This window comes from Loxodonta africana, chromosome 6 (assembly GCF_030014295.1).
Source record: "Loxodonta africana isolate mLoxAfr1 chromosome 6, mLoxAfr1.hap2, whole genome shotgun sequence".
In the NCBI taxonomy this organism is placed as follows: domain Eukaryota; kingdom Metazoa; phylum Chordata; class Mammalia; order Proboscidea; family Elephantidae; genus Loxodonta; species Loxodonta africana.
The window spans coordinates 105647453-105674712 of NC_087347.1; the positions used below are offsets into that span (position 1 = coordinate 105647453).

Below are 27260 nucleotides of genomic sequence, written 5' to 3' on the forward strand. Positions count from 1 at the left end.
GGAGAGAAATACAATTAGTTCCCACCAAAATTGAGAGGTTATAAAAAAACTGGATTTGCAGAGTAATGTTTGCGTTTAACAGGCACGTCTGTTGGCTTTTTAAGACGCACATTTAATATTGAAATTTAAAAAAAAAATTTTTTTTAATATTGAAATTTTAATAGGGGGAAAAAGCGAATTATTCTGAGTTTGAAACTCTTTTCTCTCACCAACATTTCTAATTAAAGCAATGACTTTTATCAAGCGATTTTAGCAACTCAACTTTTTGTCGCATTTTTATAACTTAACTTTACTTAGAAAACTCAAGAAATAGAGGAGGCAGTACTTTTACCCTATTATTAATTATTTATAAAGAATGGCTTGTTGAAAAAACCACAAAACTTCAAATACTGTATCCCGTTATTAAAAGCCCTGTAGCCAGATCTATGGCACCACATCAAAAAATCACTTGCGGCTTCTACAGTATGTTTTAGTGCCTGCGCAATTCTTTCCCCATGGAGAGAAGAAAACATAAATTATTAAAATGTGACGGTTTTGAGGCAAGACCTCAGGATAGGAACTTGAATGAGATCTGTAAAAAGTGATTTTACAGAAGTACCACTAGATGGCAGCATCTTAAAAATAAAGAAAATGAAAACGTCAAAACCTTCTCTACGGCCATCCAGTTAAATATTTTTCATTACTTTATCTCTAAGATTAAATAACATGATATGAATAGGTGAAAACATAAACTCCAAATCTGAGTGCCTACTTTATGCAATTAAAGAAAAATATTTGCAACGGATTTTTTCTTCAAAATTAACCCACAGGAATTCACATTCATATTGACACAACCACACATCATATCAGCATAGCAGGGTTCGGCTGCCACCTGGTCTTATATATAGTCAAATCCTCAAACTATTGCAGTCGTCTTCCAGCAATTCTGAATTCCTACAGTGAATTCCCGGTACTATAACCAGAGTGAATTTTCTAAATCACACATCTGATTGTAAGACTCACTGATTCCCTTCCATGAAAAAAATCCATGAGCCCCCATTAACTGCAGAACTTAACTCATACTTCTTGGTTTACTTCTTAAAGACCTTTATAATCTGGTCTCTTCTAGCTCTCCTGTCTCAGGTGACCCATATCTAGGTCTCTGTATTTGCATAAACTCTTTTCTTTCATTGGGCTGTTCTTTCTCGCCTCATTTGCCTGGCTAACTCAGATTTTGACCACAAGATGACTCCCACAAGAAGATTCCTTTGCCCAATGATGATGTATTGCAATCTTATGTGTTGCAGAGCAATGGGTTTTTCTTTACATACGGCCTTTCTGGTCACAGTCTTGTAATTCCCACAAAAGGACTGGCTGGAACTATGCCGATAGGGTGCCTGTGGCTCACCAAGAGAATTCGTCAGTTTTGCCATCACACCAGGCTTAAAAAGAGCCAGTCCCACAGGTTGAGTGGGGACCTCACTACCATCAAGGAAAGCCAGGAGTGGCGTGCATCCTTTGGACCGAGGGTCCCTGTGCTGAGAAACCTCTCAGATCCAGGAGACAGAGAACTGTAACACTGTAGAGCTATAACCAGAAGCAACAATGTCATGGGACCAGCAGACGGCTGCATGCAGTGGGTTTGCTGAACCGCAGAGTCAAAGTGCTGTGAACCTTCAGGCGGGAGGCTTCCTGGTAAGCTAAAGAGCTATCACACTTGCCAGAGCAGGGTAGAAGCCAGACCCAAACAGGGCCTGGTGGCAGAGGTCAGCCTGTGGGCATGGCCGAGAAGAAGCTGTCCTGATTCAAGAACTGTATTCTGAGCTGTTCCTGTTACTTCCAGTTTGGTCCTGATGCAAATTGTAACCTGTTCTTTCCCTAATGGAACTTAGGTGCCTCATGGAAGCAGCTATTTACAAAACTTGAGTATACTATTATTTTAACAACCCACACCAGAGTACCAGTGCATACCAGTTTAATATCAGCCCTGTGTACTACCACAAATACGTTATCTTGTATAATCCTGAATTAAAACCTGTTACTTCCCTAAAGAAGTAGTCCTTGTAGTGTAGTTGTTATGTGCTTGGCTGCTAAATGGAAAGTTTGAACCCACTAGCTGATCCACGAGAGAAAGATGTGGCAGTCTGCTTCCATAAAGATTACAGCCAGGGAAGCCCTATAGGGCAGTTCTACTCTGTCCTATAGGGTCACCATAAGTCAGAATCAACTCAACTTCAATGGCAATGGGTACTTCCCTAATAAACGCCATAATCATGAGTATGGTCTGTGAGTTTTGCGTGGCCATTGCAATGACTTATTGAACCCAGCAGAGACGTAGAGAGTGCCATGGGTTGAGTGGCTGGTCTCAGAATTGGTAAAAAGGTTGGAGAGTAGAGGTACATTTGACCTCCACCTCATAGGAATCAGGTTTGGGCTGATCATGATTACCACCCCCCCCCTTGTGAAGTTAGAGGACTTCTGACACCACCATTTTATATGTGCGAACTTGGCTAGGCTATGGTGCCCAGTTGTTTGGTCAAATGCTAGTCTAGATGTTGTTGTGGAGGTATTTTGTTAATATTACTAACATTCATAATCAATTGACACTAAGTCAAGCAGATTACCCTCAATAATGCAGTGTACCCTTCCAAATCAGTTGAAGGCCTTGAGAGTAGAAAGTGAGGTCTCTGAGATGAGAGGAATTTTGCTTCAAAACTCTAACACAGATATCATGCCAGTTTCCAGCCTGTCATCTGACCTACAGATTTTGGACTTGCCAGCCCTCACAATCGTGTGAGCCAATTTCTTAAAATAAATCTCTCTCTCTCCCTCTAGAAAGAGATAGAGAAATACATCCTATTGGTTCTATTTCTCTGGAGAACACCTATACAACAACCCTCTCCTCTGTCTTCTTCTACATATCCCTCCTATAACAATTATCCAATCTTAGTGTCTTCTATTTTCACACAATATCAACTCCTCAAATAATTGTTGAGTAAATAAGTAAATGAGTGAGCAAATAGTGAAGTCATACAATTGTCATCAATGAATATTTTCTAGCCTGGCTTTAAATTTTAAAAAAGTATTATATAGGTCCTTTGTTTCTGTTAATAATTTATTGCATATGCTATTTATTCCGACTTGGCATCTTTTAAAATGAAGTATTTTGGACAAACAACTGCAGTTTATGTTCAGAATCCCTCTCAATAAAGCAGAGTCTCATGTGTTTTTGTCCTTATTAACATGATAACGAGAATTTTTCTAACCAGTGGAGTAATATGAAACATATGTCTTTACTGGAATTTCTAAGTAAAGAGTTAATTCACTGTCTCTCAGCAATCATTCACTACTTGTCTATTTATTAAAATGGAGCATGCATTGGTACAGCTTATTTTTTTTACCTAGTAGCTTTAAAATCCTCATAACTGTACTGATACATTCTATAACATACTAACTTTGGACTGATCATTATCATTTATTCTTTACCAAAATAATCCTATGAATTATGAAGATCATCAATAAAGAGTAGATTTGGTGTGAAAAACGGTAATTAAAAAAATACAAGGTAAAATACTTGTGGTAGTACGTAGAGCTGATATGGAACTGGTATGCACTGGACTCTCTTGTAGGTTGTTAAAATAATAATATACTTAAGGTATGTAAACAGTAGCTTCCATGAGCCACCTGAGTAATCACCCACTGTTCCAGCCCCCAGAGTGCCTGGGAAGTGCCTACAGGGCATGTCTGCAAGATAGCTTGTGGCCTTTCATACAGACCAGCCTCTGCTTGTTCCCTGGCCAGTGCTGGCCCAGACTTCTATGGATGAGATGATGCCCTTGGCAGTGGCTCTAGCATCCTGGAGGGTGAATTTCAGGTGCCCATCTGTTCCTCCAAGGCTAATGATGAATACTAGCCTGCATTCCTGTAGAGTGACCTTCTTGTGACTGTTTGTAGGAATTTTTTACATGATACCAATTAAGTCTTTACGTATTCTGAATATCACTCCTGTCTTGATGCAAAGGTAATAGGAGACAATCCAAGAGCCAGAGTGTTATAAATTTTATATGAGTCATCTGGGCAATATTACCTTAAAAAGAAAAAGTGTAATGGGAAATTTGAGGATAGCATGAACCAAAAAAGAAAAATATACAAGGGTGTGTTTGTATTGGTCAACTCTGCATAGGTGGTAGGTGGATTAACAATAACAGGTTGACCAGTTAACTCAGATCTTGAGATTTCCCAAAGACGCTCATTATTACAGAGTGGCTGAATAGTACTGTGGGAGAACAAAAATGGAAAGTGGGAAGATGAAACCTGATAGGGTTTCTTTCCATGATCTTGGAACTTTTGACCTTCAAAAAGTCTTTCAAGTGCTATGATTCAAAAGCATACATAGATGTGAAGATTAAAAAAAATAAAAGCTCTTCCTTTTATTCAACCTAAATTTACCATGGTTTTAAAAAATCCCTCATTTTTTACCTATATCTCTGTGGTTATGAGCAGGAATTAAGCATTATTTCTTGTATTATGCTTACTTTGTTTTACTATAAATAAGTTATATGCACCACTATTTCCTTCCAAAAGTTATTTGATACATCTATCTTCTAATTTTTCTGATGAAGTGTGTTAAAATTTCATTTATTTATATGAATAATTTGATGAGATTAGTAGCTCTTCGCTACTGAAACATAAAGCAAAATGAAAGTAAGCAAAAAATAAAAGGGACGTGACATAGTCTTACAAATGAACCACAGGGGTATGTTTTAGTAACCAGGTAGCATGGCAACACAATTAAGGCTCAAAATTTTCTGTGGGGTAGAACCTGGATGCCCCTCAAAGCTAATATAGTCTTAAGGCTGTTATAGATAATATATGAGACCAAGAGATAAATGATCAGCATATGTACTGAAGAAAAATAAACACGCACAATATTAAAACTAGTCACCTGATAGTTAATTCCAAATGATCACATGAAAGTTCAAAAGTAAACAGAAAGAGAAACAAGAAAACCTAGGAGATAGACAAGATATCACCCTCAACCATATACTGAATTACCTTGAAATTGAGGTCTAATAATTGCAAGTGCATCTCTTATCAAAATATTATTTTAAAATGCAAGTATTATAAAGAAGGGTAGTAATCACAAACAACTCTTGCCAAACCTGGTAAGTCAATCAAGAAAAGCTACCAGTGTGTTAGTGATTGATGGTATTTAAGTGCATACTGAGGAGACAATAGGCTCTGATAATATGAAAATTACTCAGTGCCACTCATGTGGGCAGATGCTAGGGAATTCCAGTTTCCAGAGAACTTAATTTTAAAAGATAAAAAATCCAATAAAAGAGTACTTTGAATCAAGAAAGAATCTTGCATAAGAAAGGGTGTGCATAGAAATCAAGGGACTGATTAAATTAAAAATGAGTGACTTCAATCTGGAGTAAGAATGAAATCTAAAAGAATGTTTTTATTTGGTGATTTAAAAACTCTGGTTTGGATCCAAGGGTAAGGTAAAAACTGAAAATGATTCTGAAAGTTTCATCTATTTATCAATTTATGCAAATTAAACATACGGAATTCGGATTTTATTACCAATTTATATCAAGTGCTACCACCTGTCTGTCTGCCAGTTTGTCATACTGCAGTGGCTTGCATGTTGCTATGATGCTGGCTGCTATGCCACCAGTATTTCAAATACCATAGGAGCTAAACATGGTGGATCGATTTCAGCAAAGTTTCAAGACTAATGCAAACTAGGAGAAAGGCCTGATAATAAGCTTCTGAAAATTAGCCAGGGAAAACCTTTTGGATCACAGCACAACATTGTCCAACTCAATTGCTTTGGACACGCCACCAGGAGGGATCAGTCACTAGTGGAGAACATCACGTTTGGTGAAGTAGAGGACCAACAAGGGCATGGGAGACTCTCAGTGAAATGGATTGGCACAACAGCTGCAATGATGGACTCAAACGTTTTGGCTATTTTAAGGAAGATGCAGGACCAGGCAACATTTTATTCTGTTGTTCATAAGGTTGTTATGAGTCGAAGACAACCCAAAGGCAGCTAACACCATACCAAGTGGGTATAAAAGTATCAATATATAAATAAATATACCCACCAAAAAGATATACCCTAATATTATTATAATTAATGCTATTAATAATAATAATAATATTTCTAAAAATTGCAGTAGCTTGTAGCTGTAGTTACCCTAAAGGAAAATATGAAAGAAGTGTCTTGTTGCAAAAGGACAGCAACAGGGGATGGGATTTCAGAGAGAAAAAGAATGGGCACGAGCAAACCAAAGACCTTGTCCTTGAATGAAAACCCAGGATTCTTGAATGGGTGGAGAAATTTTACTTTGGTGTTGAAGATTGTCAAATTATTGCCTTTTTGGAGGCCTTCCAGGGCTCCATTTATGTAACAGAAATGGGAAACTTTCCATTTTTTAAAGTTAATATGTAACCCAAGTTACTCTTTGTTTAAATTCAAAAGTGTTCCAGCAACAGGATTTTCATAGCTATCCAGATTCTGTACGGGAAAAACTGGTAAAAAGAATCTACAACCAAAATTATGTCTCCTATAGATGCCAAGGGGAAATGATGGCTCTGAACTTCAGTGCAAATATAACTCCTAAGCTACCTGAATGCTCCCTGGAGCTAATTCACAGTATGTGGTTTTGGCCCAACCTTAAGGTAAAAAGGAGCATGCATAAATGTGCCTTTTTCTGGTGTTATACTGTTGTTTTTTTTTTTAATACACTTTAGCAGATTTGTGCATCTCTGTCAAGCCCTTAATACAGTCGAAACAATTGTCTATTTCTGTGAGAATATGCCTGCCCCATTTCCTTTTTTGTTTGTTGTTGTTTTTTAAATCTCTCTTTTTATATATGTATATATATATATACACAATTTTTTTTTTTTTTAATCCCAGAACCTAACATAAAGTGAGAGGCCAGTATGCATATGAGGCAATGAAGTTTCTTGAGAGCACTGTGTGACTCAGCTACCCTACTGGAGGGTTCAGTGGACTTCCTAGGAGAATTCTCCTTGGTGGCATGTAGATTAGCAGTTTCCCAGCCATACAAAAGTTTGAAAGATCTTCTAGAGGGAGAGCTCTTGGAAACAACCCAAAAAGCCCTGAAGAGCAGCTGATGGTAGTAACAATGGGGCCATCATTGCTGGGAGCTATTGCCAATCGAATCATTCCCTGAAAGACACATCAGAAGGAGGGATGAAAGGACCAGTGACTTGGAGCCTATCTTACAGTAGATGGAAGGAACTGTTCAAAGGTTCCAAGATGGGCACTGCTGAAAGCTGGAATTGAGCAGAGTCTTATTAGGCAAGAACTTATGATTTCCAGTCTCAACATCTAGGGGCAAAGTAACATTCCCTGTACAGAGATAATTAGTTGGACATGTAAGATATAGGTCACACATTCCCAAGAAAAGAAATGATCCAGAAAGGAGGATTATATATGTTTTCTATGACTTTTATAAATTTTGAGGCTTCTTTGCAATTAGAATTCATGTAGACTGATTACATATATAAAAATAAACCGTGTGATAGAGTACAAAGAGTGCTTTGGTTTCAGCCATAGGTGGACTTCAATTCTAGCCTTTTCTACCTGGCTAAGTTGCCGTGAGCAAGTGCCTAACCTCCCTTGAGCTCAGAGTCCTCAACAGAGTCAGGGTGAAAACTTCCTGTTAGGGTTGTTGGGAGCACAGGGCATACCAAGCGTCTGATGCAGAGTAGACCATCAACAGTAAAAAAAAAAAAGTAGCTATTATTATATACGTTTGTGCAGAGCACTTTCGGGAACCAGAGACATTGTTTTAGCATTGCTTTCTTAAAGCAGACATTGATGAGACTGGCAAATCCAGAGGTGAGAATTGAGAGCATTTTGCTAATGAAATTTAACGTGATGTGTAAGTTGAGAAGGAATGAGACAGAGTTAACAGCTTCACGAGGAAAGAGTAAAGGATTTGGGAGAGCGGAAAAGCAAAACAATCTTGAGACCCTAAAGCCTTGTGTTAAGTTTCTTATTACCTCACAAAAAGTGTGCTTGGAAGAGCAAGTTTCAGCTATTTCTTTTATCCGAAAGAGCAGTGATTGTCTTTCTCTTTTTAATGTCGGAAGTAAGTATAAAACCAGAGGGAAAAAAGAAAACAAATTTGGTAGGACAGTTCTCTTCCGCAGTCTTTCTCTGGCTGGCTGGACTGCACACAAAGTATAGTTTGTTTGGTTTATTTCAGAGACGCAAGATGGGAGAAATTGCTTAAGGTGATTTTTCAAGCTTAATTTAGTTCATTTAATATTTAATGACTTAATGTAACAGCCTACATGTCCTGATTTTGTCAAAGAATAGAAAAGAAATTTGAAAAACAGCTTGAAATTTATTTTAAAAATACTGATTTTTAGAATAATGAATTTTTTTTATGAGTAATTATTCAGAAGTGTCTGATTCTTTTTACATGAGAATGCGGTAGCGCTTTTGTAATGCGACACTGTCATCCATTAAGTCAATCTGATCCATTAGATCGGTGGTGTATACACACTTACCATTTACTGGCCAAACAGTATTCAGAGAAAACTATTTGCAAAACACTATTGCAGGTCTATAAGGTTTGCAGAGTCAGCCTTCGAGTAATAATTCAACACTCTATTGACATTTTAGGCTATTAAAAAATATAAAAACCAAACCCATTGCTGTCGAGTTGATTCTGACTCATAGCGACCCTACAGGACAGAGTAGAACTGCCCCATCGGGTTTCTAAGGAGGGCCTGGTAGATTTGAACTCCTGACCTTTTGGTTAGCAACCAAACTCTTAACCATTGTGCTACCAGGGTTTCCATTAAGTTATTAAGCTATCCAAATTTTGACACTTAAAATGGAGACCTGGGCTATCCAAATCTGAGACTTAACATAGACATAGAAATAATTACAATACAGTGCAAAAAGTGGCCAATGATACATTTCACAACATGTTATGAAGATGCAAGAGTAAATATTTATTCTGAGACAGAAAAAACACAGAAGAGCAAGAAAATATTGATGATGAAGATCAGGGATTACACATTCATGTTTTTATAGGGACCAGGCAAGTAATATGAGTTGATCCTGTAAGAAATCCGTCAATTTACCCTTTATCGTAAGAATGCCACAATGGCAACATGAACACATATAGTAGCTGTCACTCAGTGACAGTGTCTAGGACAAGAGGGAAAGGTCGGGGTTGTATTAGGATTTTAAGTCCCATGTAAGGGACAGAGATGCTACTCAGCCCAGTGTTGTCTAACTTCTAATTTTTCAGAAAATATTTGAAAGTGAGCATTTTTACATCAAATTTCTTGATTGTTAATTGTTGGCATTTGATGAAAACTTTAAAGATATACTGTGTGTGCTAATACAAAGCATATCTCTAGGACAGGCTGTAACCTGTGATGCAGGTAAGTGTCTGAGCTGGAATGGAGGACCAGAGAATCTTCACAGATGAGAATTCTAAGGGAGGGAAAAGCTAAGAGCAAAGTTAAACCAAACTTTTTTATGTTTCTGGACAGGGAACATATAAAGAGTTTGGTTTAACTGAAATATAATAAATATATGCAAAATATGTATATACTTCATATATATGTATGAAAAAGAGAGCAGTGGAAAATACTATATTGATAATTTAGATATGGATAAAATCATGGAAGGCCTAAAATGGTATGAACTCTATTCCACAAAAGATAGAAGACAGAAGAATTAAGGCCATCACATGGGAGAAACATGAGACAGAAGAATTCAAGTAGGAGGCAGATGGGCCCAATCACTACTAAGCTGAGAGTACATACTTCAGTGTTTGTAACCTTCCCAACAAAGTACAGTTGACCATTTAGATGCATGGTGACATTTAACCTTATCTATTTATATCTACCTGTCTCATAGGAAAATGGATTTAAAGCTCTATTTAATTCATGTATCACATGGTAATGACAATTGCATATGGAGAGATCCTCACTTAAATGTGAGAAGGAAGAACACTCTCCTATATACATATTTTTGGAGCGAGTACCATGTCAATTTAAATTGGAAATCTATCAACCAAATTTGTTTATTTATTTATTTTTATTCACTTACATGCTGAACTCAATAATAGTTTGGTAGAACTTAATAGGGCAATTTTTTAAGAAATTTGTCTTAAATTTCTTCCTTTGAAACTAGTTGCAATAAATGATATGGTATTTATCTTTTTTGCTCACCACCATACTTAGGATGGATTATTTGTAGGGAAAATGATTAGTTTCTCCTGAACTCAGGAAATAAATATCTCTCATAGTGAAGGTATTTATGCCTCCATTTATTTATTACCAAGTCCTAGTCTACCTAAATAATGCACCAGAAATTTTCCATTGTTAACTAATTCTTTTCATAATCCAAGTTGAGATATTGTAATTTGTGTGTGCATGTGGGAGGGAATCTATTCATTCCTCAAGATGATCCAGGAATTTTTTTTTTTTAATTTCATTATGCTATCTAATCAATTTCCTATGAATTACTTTCAAATGCTTTGTGAAATGAGGTAGGAAAGAAAAAAAGGGAAGAAGCAAAGAGTAAAAGAAAAAAGGGAGAACAAAAAATTGTGGTGGGATGGAAGAATAAAGAGGGAGGGAAACAGGTTATAAATGAGACCCTATAGGAGCTCTGGTGGTGCAGTGGTTAAGAGCTGTTACTAATCAGAAGGTCGGCAATTTGAATCCACCAGCCACTGTTTGGAAACCCTATGGGGCAGCTCTACCCTGTCCTATAGGGTTGCTATAAGTTGAGTGAAGAGCAACAGAAAAAAAAAAATGTATCTTCTAAATGAGATCCTATAGAGGTGTACCACCACATGTCTGTCAGTTTGTGGCACTGTGGTGGCTTGTGTGTTGCTGCCATACTAGAAGCTTTACCACTCGTATTTCAAATACCAGCAGGGTCATCCTTGGTAGATAGGTTTCAGAAAGCTTCCAGACTAAGGAGACCTGGCAGTCTACTTCTGAAAAAACTGGCTGGTGAAAATCTGATGAATAGCAATGAAACATTGTCTGATAATCTGCCTTGGAAGAAGTACAGCCAGAATGGTCATTAACAGCAAGGATGGCAAGACTTTGTCTCATATACTTTGGACATGTTATCAGGTGGAACCAGTCCCTCGAGAAGGACTTTGTGCTTGGTCAAGTAGATAGTCAGCAAAAAAAGAGGAAGACCCTCAACGAGATGGATTGACACAGTGGCTGCAACAATGAACTCAAGCAAAGCAACGATTGTGAGGATGGCACAGGAGCGGGCAATGTTTCCTTCTGTTATACATAGGGTCACTATGAGTTGGAACCAACACAATGGCACCTAACAACAACAGCAACAAAGAGATGTAACTGAGAAAGGTAAGAAGCATTGTCAGTTGGCTAACCCTATTCCCCTTTTCAAACCTTTTATGTTAATCTCTTTCTACTATAGGGCCATAAATGCTAAACATTGCTAAAAGAAGGCAGTGAGTCATAAGCAGGAATCTGCTGGGTTTTTCTGGGAGAGATTTTGCACTTTGGATAAAAAGAACAGATGAACCTGCACTACTACTTCTTCCTTCTTTAAATAGAAATGTGATATCTTGATTTAGACAATGATTTGAAAAGTCAGAGAAAAGTTTAAGAGACCCTGAAGATGCCACTCAGACATCACTGAGATGCTGAACACATCCCAGAAGCTCTAGCCTCAAGACTTCTTGGGTGAAAAAAATAAATCTCTAATTTTAGGCTACTTTTAACAGTGATTCTATTTCTCCAAGTTGAAAACTTTCGTTATTGATTGAGGAATGTTAAAGGAAAGACAGACCCTGAAACAGTGGAATTAACAAATGATTGGTAATTAAAAAAGAACAGGAAAATGTTAGAGTTGAGTCAAAAGAACCAGAAAGATGGTGCCACAAAACAGGAGCAGCGTCTTTAATGGAAAGACCAATCTGTTTGGAGTAAACTGACGTCAAGCTGCATACGTAGGACTTCCAAGAATAGTAGGCAGGGGGGCATAAATAAGAAAGCTTGAGTGTAGGAATAGGCTGGAGCTTTCATGTGGCAGTGATAGCTGAGTCATGTTGCTGATGTTATTTTAAGTTACCTCTGAGCTGAGTCATGGCAGTGGTTAAAATCACCAGGGAAAGGAATGCTAAGGACAATGGCGGATCCGCACATTTACCTGGTGTAGAAAAGAAGAAATTCTTCATAGATACAAGTAATAAAACATGAAAAATATAGAAGTATTTTTTTTTTTCTTATGGGTGCAAGCCAGAGTTCCAAAAAGGTGAGGTGGTCAATAATGTAAAATTGAACAGTCACAAAAGGAAAAATATTGTATGATCCCACTTAGTGGTTGCCAAGTGTAGAAGTGAGGAGAAAAGAGGGACTTGTTGCTTAAGGGACCCTGAGCTTCCATTAAGAGTGATGAAAAAATTAGTAACTGATGACGGTAATTGTTGAACAACAAGATGAACGTAATTAATGTCACTGAATTGTACATGTAAAAAATGTTGAAATGGAAAGAGAAAAAGAAAACCTGACGTCTCTTGCCGCAGGCTGGCCTTCTCTTGTAATATGGTTCTTCACCCTGACTTTATATTTAGTTTCTTCCATCTCTCCCACCTGTCGCCATCTCATGCTTTCTCCTCAGTTAAGAAAATCTCAGCATCTTAAATTCATTATGTGAACCAAATCATTCTACCAATTATGCTTTTTATTAATGTATTTATTTTTCCTCTTTAATGATCATTTGGAAAACTCTTATTTTCTCCTTAAAATCAACTTCTAGAACTTCTACAAACAATATATATGGGAAGACAGACAACCAAATACAAGTATGCGCAAGGCCCTTGAACAAGCATTTCATAAAAGAGATCCAAAAGACCAATAAGGATCTGAAAGCTACTCAACCTCATCAATAATCAGGAAAATGCAAATTATAACTATAATGTAACAACTACAAACTAGTCAGAATGGCTAAAATTACGAAGACTAACAATAACAATTGTTTGTGAAGATTTTTAGCAACAGGAATTTCATACATGCTGGTGGAAGTATAAATTGATAACAACTCTTTAGAAAACTGGTGTTGTAGATTATGGTTGAATATTTACAAACCTTATAATCCAGGAACTCCACTTAACATACTTTACAGAAACATGTACAAATGCTTACCCAAAGAAATCTGTAAGAATGGTCAGAACGATATTAACTGCAATTTCCCCCAAATGGTTAGAATGGAGCCCTAAGAGGGACTCTTCTATGCCCTCTTTTTCTAGAATTGCCTATCACTTTCTTGACTGATGCCTTTAATTTTCTCTCTGCCTCTTTTTTCAGCCTTGTCTCCACAGACCGCCCAGGAGAGCTATGTAGGTCTACATTTTAAAGAGAAATTTTTATCAGTCTTAGTTGAGAATGGAAGGGTTTGTCTAGCTAAAGCATAACCGTTCATTAAGAATTTTTTGATAATGGATAAATCTAAGTCTGTTATATACCCCATTTTAATCCCATAGCATCTAACATTTTGTGGCAACAATTAAATTGTGATTTCTCATTCCTACCTTCCTTTACTTAACTGAGAGCTCCCTGAGAGCTTTACTTGTTGATCACTTACTATATACATACATATGTATATATATATATATATTTTTTTTAGTGAAAGAAAGTCTCCAAAACATTGAGGAAATGGTTTGTGGGAACCAAAGAAGTCAAGAAAAAGAATTACATATACCCCTGAAGTAGACAAATTTCTTTCTTTTTTAAAACAGGAAATAAAAGAATAAGTATATCTAAGCCACTTCCCATATTTTCAGGTTCTCTGGGGACAGTTGCAGAGTGGGAACTACCACTTAAGGTCTCAATATTTGCCAATCTAAGAAATGTTTTATATTCTTCATACTCACACTGAATGCATGAGGTCATTACTGTTACTACAAGTTAGCAGATTCAGTAACAGAGACCCATAAAAGTTAACTTGCTCAAGATCATATTGCAATTAAATGACCTAGGCAAGATTTGAACCTCAGACTAGGTGATTCCAAAACCTATAGTCCTTCTTCTATATTTTCTTGCCTCATTTCTATGAAGATCAATGAGACATGCATGTATACTAAGGGGAACAGGGCTGCTGATTACTTGTGTAACGTTTGAAAATATGATTTTTTATAGGCCTCCCTTTATTTTGGTGCTTAACTTTTAATATCTAAATTAAGAAGACATTATCTTTATATCTTTTGTAATGCACCACTTTCACAGTTATTCATCAAACCAGTTGGAAGTCGTGGTTGGAAATTCCTACAGACTACTGATAACACCGCTAAATTTCTTTTCATTAGTTCCATTCATTAGCTTCAATAACCGAATATATTAACTAGACCTCACACATATATTAATCCCATAACTTATTAAAGTTCAGAATAAAATTCGATTGTCACCTTTTTAAATACATGGCTTGATTGCCAAATCAAATAGAACTGTTATTTAAGGGTTTTAAATACAAATTGTAACTACTGAATATTGTTCCTCTGATTTTTTTCCTTAGGCAAACAACTACTAAAAACACTTTTTATAAGCACTGACTACAAAGAGATACAGTTTTGAAACAATAATTTAAGTGTGATTTAGTAGCGTATAAGGGAAAATTTACATAGGCAGTATAATAATCTCTCAAGATTCTTAGCATAGATCTGGTAGAGCCCGTGAAAACAGCATGGGAACACAGTCTGACCTCCTCTAACTTCACAATTGGGTAGGAGAATCAAGGTCAACGGCCCAAGGCTGATTCCTATGAGGCAGAGGTTCAACACGCCTCCTTTCTCCACCATCTTTACCAATTCTGATACCAAATGTTCCCCCCAGAGCACTCACTACTGGGTTCAATAATTGATTGCAATGGTCAAACAGAACTCATAGACCATATCACAATTATGGGGTTACTAGGGAAGGAGACCTGGTGGCACAGAGGTTAAGCATTTGGCTGCTAACTAAAAGGTCAGCAGTTTAAATCCACCAGCCACTTCTTGGAAACCCTATGGGGCAGTTCTGCTCCGTCCTATACGGTCACTGTCAGTCAGAATCGACTGGATGACAATGGGTTTGTTTGTTTTGGTTTAGGGAAGTAACAGTTACAGTTCAGGCTCAGGAACATTCCTGATACAGTTCTTCCATCAGGATAACCTCTTCCCAGCCGTGCTCATAGGCATGCCTCTCTCTAATCCTCAGTCTTTGTCCAAAGGCACTTAGCTTTCTCTCTTCATGGGCTAGAAAGCCACCACATTGTTTCCTGCTACTGAGTCTCTGCTGCCAGTTCTCTCCTACTGGTCTCTCCTTCCTTGGTGGTGGTGGGCTCTTCTCTTTCCCGCCTCTGTGGTGGCTTATTTCAAGCCCAGCAGGGTGGCAAAACTGACCAATCCCCTTTGGTGAGCCATAATCATCCTATCACACAGTCTTGCCCAGTTACCTGGGTGGGAGTTACAAGACCATGGCTAAAAAGACCACACAAAAGTGATCCATGGCATCGTAGAGCCAGAGAAAAAAATGACTTCCTTAAAATAACAAGTGTAAAACCCTATGTACTGATAAAACTTAATTAGGATCTGTCCTCCATTAGGAACATAGGATTAAGTGAGAAATGAATTCTATTTAGAATGAGTTATGCTATTACAAAATACCAGAGTTAAGTCGCTCGCAGTTCTAGTGTATAGCTAATATTCCCATTTTCTGCCTGCCTTCTGCTGACTGAGCAGCTGAGTACCAATGATATCACCTGTAATAAGCTCACCTGTCCTGCTGACTAGAGGCAAAATACCAGAGAGCAGCTGCTAGTAAGGAGGTGAGACCACAGAAGTGTCAAAAAGCAATTTAAATAGAAATGCCTAAAGCAAAGAATGCAATTTTTTTTCATGTGTATGTGACGGCTTACTCTTTTTTTTTCTAACTTTAAAATAATTTTGTTGCTGCTATTTCCCGTTTGGTCAGTGCTGACTCATGGTGACCCATGTGTGTAGAGTAGAGCTGCTCAGTAGGGTTTTCAAGGCTGTGGCTTTTCAGAAGTAGATCTCCAGGCCTGTATCTCAAGGTATCTTTGGGTGGGTTCGAACCTCAAACCCTTCAGGTAGCCACCCAGTGCTTCACTTTTTTGCACCACTCAGGGACTCCAAAATAATTTTAGACATGTACAAAGAAATGTGTTTCACTAGAACAGACACTAGAGCACTCTTCAGTATGAGCTCAGGCAAGGTGGGAAGGAGGGAATGATGTACATACCTTTGCTTGTCCAGCTTTGGTGATGGCAGGTATATTAAACAGCTGGCCAGTGTAAAAATGTACCCCACTGAAAAGGATTACGGCAATCGAGTCTCCTTCCTTCTCAATTACATCAAGGATATCCTCCATTCTCAAGGTTTCTTCCCCCTAAATAAAGTTAGACACAAGTTACATTATCTCTACAATAATGTATTTGTCATTTCATATTTCCAATCTAGATTTCACCATGAGGTCTTTACCATCAAAAGGAATATCAAAGGCTTTCTTTATTATTATTATTATTTCAGACTAATAATCTTTAAAACTTTGGCAAACGAGAAGCATTTGGGAATGATTTTTGTTTATTATTAAGAAATGAGAATAAGATAGTAAAAATGAGATATCTAAGTGTAAGTTATCATAAAAGCCTACTTGACTGACTTGGCCTCCATGTTTTTAGTTGGTCTGCACACCTACAAATTGTTTCCTCCTTATTCCAATCTAATAAACACCAGAAAGTGCAAGGAATTCAAGAAATATTTTTACAAGAAAAATTTATGTTAGAAATTAGCATTTTACTTATAAGTCCAATATCATGTTATTTTTCCAGAAAAAAAAAAAAAAACTATCATACATCTTTCATCTCCGTATTGCCAATCAATTGAAGGAGTAAAATCTCCCCCAAACCAATCAACAGACCAATGTTCAAACATGAAGAAAAATGGCAACAAATCTCTGTGTGATCAAGGTTTTATTCCTCCACATATCCCCACCTTGGACAAATAATTGATCAGTTAATGGAACTGTGAATAAATTTAGATTTGATAATGTAAATATCTTAAAATGAAAGGAATCAGCCGAAAAGAAAGTATTTGCTTTTATCCTAACAAATCTGATCTCTTTTTGAAGCCTCCATGGATTTTCTTCAGCTCTAATACCAACAATATTCTGAGGACAAGCATCACTAATTGCATTAATATTTGAAGGAAGTATTATTAAGGTAATTATGATTTTTCCTTCTGTTACTTATAATTTTTTCAAGTCCTGCTACTTGTCAGTTACTCTGCTACATGTTAAGTATATAAATAAACCAATCTAATACACACTTTAGTTTCAACCAGAAGCCTGGCACCTGTTTGCAAAATAGGCTATGGGTTCTCCATCCCTTGGGCATCTATCAAAACAGGATTGCTAAACTACAGACCAATATCTCTTATGAATACAGATGGAAAAACCCTCAACAGAATACTAGTGAAGAGAGTCCAACAGCATAGTAAAGAGTCATACACCTTGACCAAGTGGGATTTAGTCCAGGAGGGCAAGGATGGTTCAACATTAGAAAACCAATCGGTGCAATGCACCACATCAACAGAACAAAGGAAAAGAACTACGTGATAATCTCTATGTATGTGGAAAAAGCATTTGATAAAATTCAACACCCTTTCTTGATGAAAACCCTAAAGAAGAGAATTTTCTCAGTACGATTCAGGGCACATATGAAAAGCCAAAAGTCAATATTACACTTAATGCAGAAAGACTAAGAACTTTCCCCTTGAAAACAAGACAATGGTGCCTGCTCTCACCACTTCTATTCCGTATTGTATTAGAAGTCCAAGCCAGAGCACTAAGACAAGAAAGAGACATAAAAAGTATCCAGATTGGAAAAGACAAAGTAAAATTATCTCTGCTCATGGATGATATGATCTATGTATAGAAAATCCCAAAGAGTCCACAAGAAAACTTCTCAAGCTAATATAGGAATTTAACAAAGTTGCAGGGTACAAGATCAACAAACAAAAATCTGTTGGGTTTCTCTACGACAGCAATGAGAAACATGAAAGGGAAATTAAGGAAGCAATTCGATTTACAATAGCATCTAAGACAATAAAATACCCAGGAATAAATCGAACCAGGGACATGAAGGACTTATACAATGCAAACTATAATACAAGACTGAAAGAGATTAAAGAAAACAAACAAATGGAAAGACGTTCCATGTTCATGGATTGGGAGACTTAACGTTATTAATATATAAATACTACCCAAAGCAATCTACAGATTCAATGCAATCCTGATCAAAATTCCAAAAGCCTTCTTTACAGAAACAGGAAAACAAATCCTCAACTTTATATGGAATGACAAGAGGCTCCAAATAGCTAAAACAATGCTGAAAGAGAAGAAAAAAGTAGGAGGAGTCGTACTTCCTGATTTTAAAACATGCTATACTGCTACAGCAATCAAAATTGCCTGTTACAGATATAACAATAGACACATATATCAATGGAATAGAATTGAGAGTCCAGAAATAAACCCACACATCTATGGTGAACTGATTTCTGACAAGAGTGTTACGTTCATTTGATGGAGAAAGAAGAGTCACTTCAATAAATGATGCTCAAAAATTGGATTTCCACATAAAGAAAAATGAAACAGAATTCAAGCCTCACACCATACACAAGAGCATTTTAAAAATGGGTTAAGGACCAAAATGTGCAAACTAACACCACAAAATTCTTAGGAGAACAAGGAGGGCAATGCTGTTAGGCCTAGCTTTCAACAATAAATTATCTAACATAATAATAATAATAAAACACAAACAGAAAAAGACAAAATAAATAAATGGGACCTCATAAATATTAAAAATGTTTGTTCTTCAAAAGACTTCACTAAAAAATTGAAAAAACAATCTACAACTGAGAGAATATCTTCCAAAACCATATATCCACCAAGATTCTAATAACCCAAATATATATAAAACTTTGACAACTTAACAACAAAAAAGACTAATAACCCAATCATAAAATGGGCAAAGGACGTGAACAAACATTTCACCAAACAGGACATTCAGATGGTTACCAAACTCTTGGAAAGATATTCAGCATCATTAGCCATCAGACGGATGCAAATTAAAACCACATTGAGATACCATTTTATTCCCACTAGGATGGCTGAGATTTAAAAAAAAAAAAAAAGATAATAACAAATGTTGGTGAGGATGTGGGGAAATTGGGACCCTTAACCATTGCTGGTGAGAACGCAAAATGGTATAACCATTGTAGAAAAAAGCAATGGCAGTGCCTCATAAAACTAAAATAGAACTACTATATAAAAAAAAAAAAAAATAGAACTACCATAAAAAATATGACCCAATAATTCCACTCCTAGGTATATACCTAAAAGCCTTGAAAGCAGAGACTCAAAAAGAGATGTGTAGACCAATGTTCACTGCAGCACTATTCACAGTAGCCAAAAGGAGGAAACAACCTAAATGCCCATAAACAGATGAATGGATAAACAAAATGTGGTACACACATACAATGAAATACAACTCAGCCAGTAGGAGAAATGAAGTCTTGATATATTCTACAGTGTGGGCAGAGCTGGAAGTCATCATGCTTAGTGAAATAAGCCAATGACAAAAAGACATACATTGTATGTCCTCACTTATAAAAGGAAAACCTGGTTGCATAGTGGTTAAGAGTTCAGCTGCTAACTAAAAGGTCAGCATTTCAAATCTACCAGATGCTCCTTGGAAATTCTGTGGGGCAGTTCTATTCTGTCCTATATGGTCACTGTGAGTCGGAACTGTCTTGACAACAACAGGTTTGTTTTTGGTTTTGGTCACTTATATAAAAAGACAAGAAAGGCCAAATGTATACAGAACAAGTTTATTAGCGGTTTTCAGGGGCAGGAGGGAGGGGTAGAAGGGGGGTGAACAGTGATGGAAAAACTGCACTGATTAAGGGTAGGGTTGCACAGTCAGTTATTGTAATTGCTGTCAATAAATTGTATACCTGTAAAAAGTTAAATTGGCAAAAGTTCAGTGATAGATGTATTTACAAGGACAAAAAAATAGGCAGGTGTTGAGGCTACTTATGTACAACCAAACACCTCATGGGATTTGGTTTGGCGGTTTAGGGTCGTGGTTTCATGGGGTATCCCAGTTAATTGGCCTAGTAACATGTTTAGCGCTTCTGTTCTACCTCTTAGTTCCTCGTGTAGTGCCTGGGGTCTTAAAAGCTCGCAAGCTACAAACAAAGTCACAACAACTGGTCTCTATTCACCTGGAGCAACAGAGGAAGAAGGAGAGTCAGGAATAGGAGGAGGAAATGGAATGTGTGGCTAATTGCCTCCGTGAACTCCTGCCTCCTTTGCCCTGAGACCAGAAAAACTAGATAGTGTCTGGCTACGATTATTAAACAACTTGATCAAAGATTTTATAGAAGATTCCTAATCAAAAGGGAAAATGTAGAAAAGAATTGTAAATTCTCATGGACTGTAGACTTTCTCAGGGCATGAAGGATGAACAAACCCCTGAAACTATTGCCCTGAGATAATCTTTAAACCTTAAACCAAATGTATCCCCTTAAGTCTTCTTAAAACCAAGCAATCATTTAGCTTAACTAGTAAAAAAAAAAGATCTGCTTTGAGCAGTATACTCTCTTAAGAACTATCTATATGAGATCAAATTGATAACAGCAACTTGAAAGATTAGATAGCAACCTTTAGGGAAGTGAGTTTATGTTAATCAGTGAGGAACAACTCAGAGAAAGAGGGTGAGAATGGTTGCACACTCTGAGAATGTAATCAATGTCACTAAATTGTACATGTAGAAACTATTGAATTGGTGTATGTTTTGCTGTGTATATTCTCAACAAAAGCAACAAAGTAAATAACATTTAAAAGGAAAAGAATAGTCAAAATTTGAGAATTAGAGAATTTAGCTTTCTAAACAAATATTTAAAAATCTGGAATAACCACTATTTCAAAATACAGTGCTTAAACATAGGCATTTTTATATCTGGCCTTCAAAGAAGTAGCCAATGGACATTAAGTATGAAGACAGTATTTTTCAATGGAACCAAAAAAAAAAAAGCATTTTTTTTGGTTTTATCTTCACACTTATATGCAATTACTTAGACTTACAGAGATATTAAATAATTCATGCTTTAAAGACTTCCTTTGTATATATATCTAATACATTTGCTATCACGTTCATCATTGGAAAGGTCACTCTTTAATTTGAATCACCTAAAAGCAAAGAGCATCCTCTTCCCCTTCTGATCTTTGTACATGTCATTATAATACTTTGTCTTCTCAAGCTGCCCTTTGAAATGTTTTGTTCAGCTCTTTTACTTCATCATTTCTTCCTTTCACTTTAGCTATTCGACGTTCAAGAGCAAGCTTCAGAGTCTCTTCTGACATCCATTTTGGTCTTTTTTTCTTTCCTGTCTTTTTAAAGACCTCTTGCTTTCTTCATGTATGATGTCCTTGATGTCATTCTACAACTCATTTGGTCTTCAGTCATTAGTGTTCAATGTGTAATATCTATTCTTGAGATGGTCTCTAAATTCAGGTGGGATATACTCAAAGTTGTACTTTGGCTCTCGTGGACTTGTTCTAATTTTCTTCAGTTTCAATAGTCACTTGTATTAAATATTCAATTAATTAAAGTTGTATGTTTTTAAACTTAAAAAACAGGATTTCTATAGAAATCTCTGAATTATTAAGTAGACGGTACACACAAAGTGAAGGATTAATAAGGTATATATGCATGTGCATGCATGTGTGCTTACGTATATTTTCACATATATATGAAAATAAATAAAAATGTAGCATGACAATCTAAAGCTCTTTATTCTCAGAAGAATCTAATAAGGTTCATCTATCACAGTTTTAAACAAAAAGTAAGAAAATATATGTGCTAATACTTAAAAAATCTCTAAAGCATCAGTATTAAACAAATAAATATACTTTTCAATTGTAGGATTTGATGTTCCTGCATGCTGGCTTGCTCTAAAGTGGTAAGGTTTGGATGAACCCTCAAAAGTATTGTTGCCCTGAGATAATCTTTAAACCTTAAACTAAATGTATTCCCTGAAGTCTCCTTAAAACCAAACAATAGATTAGATTAACCAGTAAAAAATATCTACCTTGAGCATTATGCCCTGTTAAGAACTATCTATATGGGATCAAACTGACAACAGGAACTCGAAAGATTACATAGGAAGCTCGGGGGACAGTGAGTTTGTGTTACTGGGGGAGGAACAACTCAGAGAAGGATGGTAAGAATGGTTGCACAACTTAAAGAATGTAATCAGTGTCACTAAATTGTACATGTAGAAACTGTTAAATTGGTATATGTTTTGCTGTACGTATTTTCAACAACAAAAAATTAAAATATATATATATAGTGATGCTAAAAATTCATCCCAAGGTGAGTGTAACTCATGAAGCTCTACTAAGCTGCTAAGAATAACATTTATAATATATTAGTGGTTATATTCATTTCTGGGGCCCTTGTGGAGCAGTGGTTAAGCATTTGGCTGGTAACCAAAAGGTCAGCAGATCGAATCCACCAGCCGCTCCTTGGAAACCCTATGGGGCAGTACTACTCTGTCCTGCTGGGTCACTGTGGCAACAGGTTTAGTTTTTTTTTTTTTTTTTAATATTCATTTATACATGAAGTTTGTAATTTTTTATGTATGACCTATGATACAGATAACCTCTTACAAGTGCGAGAACTTTTTATTCCGTTAATTTATTGAAGTTTGGCAAAGAGAAAAGAATAGGTGTTTAATTTCTTCAACCCAGAGGTTGAAAGAAATATTTGTTCAAACATTGGGTTAACAGCCTGGCAGCATTGTATCTAAAACCTAAAATTGATTCTGTCTGATTCTCTCGGTGCCAAATTATACAAGCTACAGGGTTTATATGTCAAAGTCTGTACAACTTGGCCTTATATCTCTATTAATGTTTCAGATCTTGAACACACGGTCAAGCCTAATTAGATCAATCTTTAGTTACCTGTTTTAACATAAAGGAGCCTCAGAGAGAGAGAGGAAAAAAAAAAAAAAGTCACACGTCCAGTTAAGTGCTGCATCTACTATGGGACTAGGCTAAATCAGCCAGGCTGCAAAGCTCATTCTTTCCACTACACCATATCCCTTTCTACATCTCAGTCTAAGCACTAAAGAAAGCATTTGACACTTAGGAGGAAACGTAAACATAAAGATAGCAACTGGAATGTTCAACACAAGTTGCTGGCCTTCAGCATGATTTTGTTGGTACACACAGGCGATATCATTTGAACTTGAACCTAATTGTCCACCTTTCATCCCAGTGAAGAATATGTCAGACTCCAGTGACATGAATAGAAAAATTGTTTGCCAGATGGCTATCCTTTGGAAACTGAATATAAAAACACTTCTGAGTTAATTTTCTATTTTAAGCAAATTACCTAATATTAACAGCAGATTAGGTCTTTTATGCTTTCTTGAAAGATCCATTAAAATAATGAAAAGAATGAACTTTTGAGGAAAACTGAAGAAAAAATAAAAGAATGAAGACTATTTATTTCTCTTTCTCATATACCTCTCTTGGCTTTATAATCCGCATACTCTTCTCAACATTAAGTCCATGAAGTTGAAGCTGTGACTCAATAGCGTACTAGAAAAGAAGGTTGAGGTATTTAATCAAATCCAGTGCACAGAAATACCCTTAAAACAACAACTCTGAAAAACAAATAATAAGGTAACAAAAAAGTGTGTTATTATATTAAGTCCAAGGTCAAAATAACTAAACAATACTTCAGAGAAGAACCACTTAATATAATTTACATGGAAATCTGAACACTCTTGGAAACACTGACTGTTAGAGATGGATGGAAAGTTAGGGGTCATCTAGACTTCAAGAATTAGAAGAGATTTTTAGAATAAGTTATTAAATCACCTCATCTAAATCAAAACCAAAGTTTATAAAATAACAAACTGAGTAGTATGGGCTTGTTATGCTTGAACACAGAACCTAGAAAGAGTAGGTTATTAAAAGGAAAAGTCAATAATAGTTGATTTCAGGGGACACTGAGCTTCTGTTAAGGGTGATGGAAAAATTTGGAAGCAGAGGGTGGTGATGGTCGTACAGCACGGTGAACATAACCAATGCCACTGAATTATGTATGTAAAAATGTTGAAATTGAAACTGTTTATTTACACAATAAACAATAGTTTATTTTATTGAGAGTGTAGGGGGAACAATCAGTTACAAGGATCTTGCATGTTTTCAAAATATTGTTTACCTCCTTTTTAGTAAAGTAATGATAATTCAGAAACCCATTTGAGCATAATTAAGTGCTCTAAAATTACACAAAATGTGGGCTACAATAATTAATGATGGTAGTATAAAATGTAGAAATCAAGGTTATCTGATATTAAAACTGAAATGTGCAACATACTTTCATCTGCCTGATAAATCAAATTTTTTATCAACTGAATTGTTGAAATAAAATGACTTCTTTAGTGCATCAGAAGTACGTTTAACCTTTAATAAATAACTTTTTAGTAATTAAAGCACCAATTATTATTGGATTATACTCTGAAACCAAAGGGACAAATAAAATTTTATATTTCTATTGTATGTGGTTAAAGTGTGAAGCACCAGGATTTGTACTGAATTGATTTTATAAAATAAAACAGCAACAAGAATTAATAAAACATTTATAACTGCACTTGATTTAGACCAGCAGTTTGCTCAATGTCTTTAAAAAGACTAATAAATCAGTGTTCCTATTCAGTCTTTTCCTCCCTTAGCACTTGCTTTACTTGAACAAAAGAAATAAAGCTACAGTCTATTTTAAAAAATGCCTAAATCAAAAGCATTTAACAGATCTTTTTATTGTAAGGTTACTTGGAAAAGACTACTGAATAAACATTCAAGTCAGGCAAATGATATGCAACTCTAAGAAGAGTAGAAAGGATATAAATATAATTTGAAGAAATCCTTACATGATCTGAAGGGAAGGCTTTGGCTTCTAGAAGAATTTTATACCGTTTTGGTGTAGGCTTGAAAAACGATAACTGCAATGAAATGGATTTATTGAAAAAGCATTAATTCATACTTTATTCATTTCTTCATTTTATATCACAGTTTCATTTTATAATCTCCAGCATTTTATAGGCATTAATTAATTAAACATCTATGATGTCTGTCAAGGGTACATTTACCAATTAGCCTTGATTCCAATGAATTATAAAGAAGAGCAAGATATTGGCTCATTATATTTATGTGAAAAGCAAGCCCAGGGGGAATGTGAATCAGATGAAAACAAATATTCAAACTTAAAATTTTAATTGCAAAATTATCTTCCCAAAGTGTTTAATGGTAATTTCTCTAACATGAATCTGAAATAACCATGTTATGTGGATACCATAATTATATTGATTTGTCTTTCATTAAACAAAAAAAAAAAAAAATTTTTTTTTTTTTTATCTTTCATTGCTACTTCAGTTTCCATTACAAAATGTTACCACTTTTTTATTATTTTATGGGATTTTATTTTAGGTTCAACTGAAAATACCTCAGCCTTAACATGAGAAAATTGACATCTCTAGAGGCACCAGGGAAAAGTAGCGTATTTGTTCAGTTGGGCCCTCTAGTTTCTCCAGGTGGTTCCTGAGCAATGGCAGTGACAATGCTAACAATAAAAAAAATAGCTACTGCTAATTAGGTGTTGATGATGGGCCAGGGTGCTGAAGCAATTTTCACACATCATCACATTTAATCCTAAGGCCGGTCTATGGGTAAGTATTACTGTCCGCATTCTTACAGAGAAGAAAAGACTTAGAGATGTCAAAAACCTTATGCAAAGTCAAATAGACATTCAGTAACTTAGAAGTCAAACTCAAGAGTGTCTGGATTTAAAAACTGTGTTGTTTACCACCAAACTTAAAACATTTCACAGGCATGTTCCTTCAGGCATTTCTCAGTAACCATTTCTCCATTTTACTTAAATAAAATATTAATATCTTCAGTGTACATCTTATTCATGTAGACATGTTTCCAAAACACACTTAGAAAATGAATCCAAATTTTTCAAAGCATCAAGCAATTACTATAGGTACCGTATCCCAAATCAAGAATATATTTGACATTTTAGATATAAATATGTATTGAATATTTAGGATGAAATACATACTTTAAACATAGTAACTTGTTTAAGGTAAAAAAAAAAAAAACTAGATTCTTTTTCCACATTAGTTTCATTTTCCAGTTCCCTTTTAACCCACCTCCAAAATATTAATCCAAAAAAAATACTGATCCATGATCCTATTCTGCTAAAGTCCAGTATTTCGTATTTTGGAAAGGTATCTTTCTAAAAAATTTAATGCTTTCATAGCATTTGTACATCATTGTTTTGTGTATGCTAAAAAATTTTTTTTCTAAGTAGTTTTGCATATTACTCACTATAATTCTTATTCCTTATGTTCTGAGATAAGAACTGTTCATTACTCTAAAGCTCTTTGCAAGAGTCAACACTCCTATGATAATAAAGAAGCCATTATATCATGGTCCAGCATTTTCTGGTAAGAATGACAATAACCTCACAACTTATTTAAAAATAAGTAAACCACCAGATGCTCATGAATTAAACATAGGAAAATGTCAGATTCTGTAAATGAGTGTATACTAAACATTGGTGGGGAAGGAAACTTACCAGTAGAAGATGTAAATTCACAGTTAAACCATTCATTAGAACTATTTCTTTCTCATTGGCTCCTGTAAGGTAAAATGTATCATAACTTAGATGTTTCCATTAGCTCTAAAGCAGCTCTATTAAAGACACTTGGAAAAGAGAGGTAGGGAGGCCTCAGTCTATCATTCTTAATGTTTTTAGAGATAAGGCCATGTCTGAATTGTCAATACAAAGAAATGGAAGTCTTCCCACTTGACTCCTTTCATCAAATGGTATCTGGACTCACATGAACATAGCTAGCTAAAAAAACTGTATTTCCTTTTTGATATAGTAAATAACAAGAACCACAGCAAGAAAAATGAAGCATTTGCTTTTTCCTGTAAACTAAAAATGATGTATCCTATTATCAGTTAGTTTGCCAAATTCTCAAGCGGTACATTTTTTGCAGTAAGCATATCTCCAAAAGAGATCTAAAAAGATATTAAGGCCAATCACATTTTTAAAGCCAGTTGTTTGTAACGTCAAATTAAAA

The 27260-nt window shown here is 35.8% G+C and overlaps 1 protein-coding gene across 4 annotated transcripts in view; it reads right to left on the reverse strand.

Moving 5' to 3' along the window:
• The window catches only part of KYNU (kynureninase), a 180276-nt gene that overhangs the window by 67038 nt on the left and 85978 nt on the right, over window positions 1-27260 (reverse strand). For 3 of the 4 annotated variants that reach the window (XM_003406022.4, XM_064287255.1, XM_023542983.2), the window contains 4 exons: window positions 26750-26811; window positions 25041-25112; window positions 23632-23706; window positions 16279-16425 (listed from right to left, as the gene is read on the reverse strand). In XM_003406022.4, the coding sequence (XP_003406070.1) occupies window positions 16279-16425; window positions 23632-23706; window positions 25041-25112; window positions 26750-26811 (356 nt within the window). The remainder of the gene's footprint in view (window positions 1-16278; window positions 16426-23631; window positions 23707-25040; window positions 25113-26749; window positions 26812-27260) is intronic. The other variant, XM_064287256.1, reaches the window with a different exon arrangement.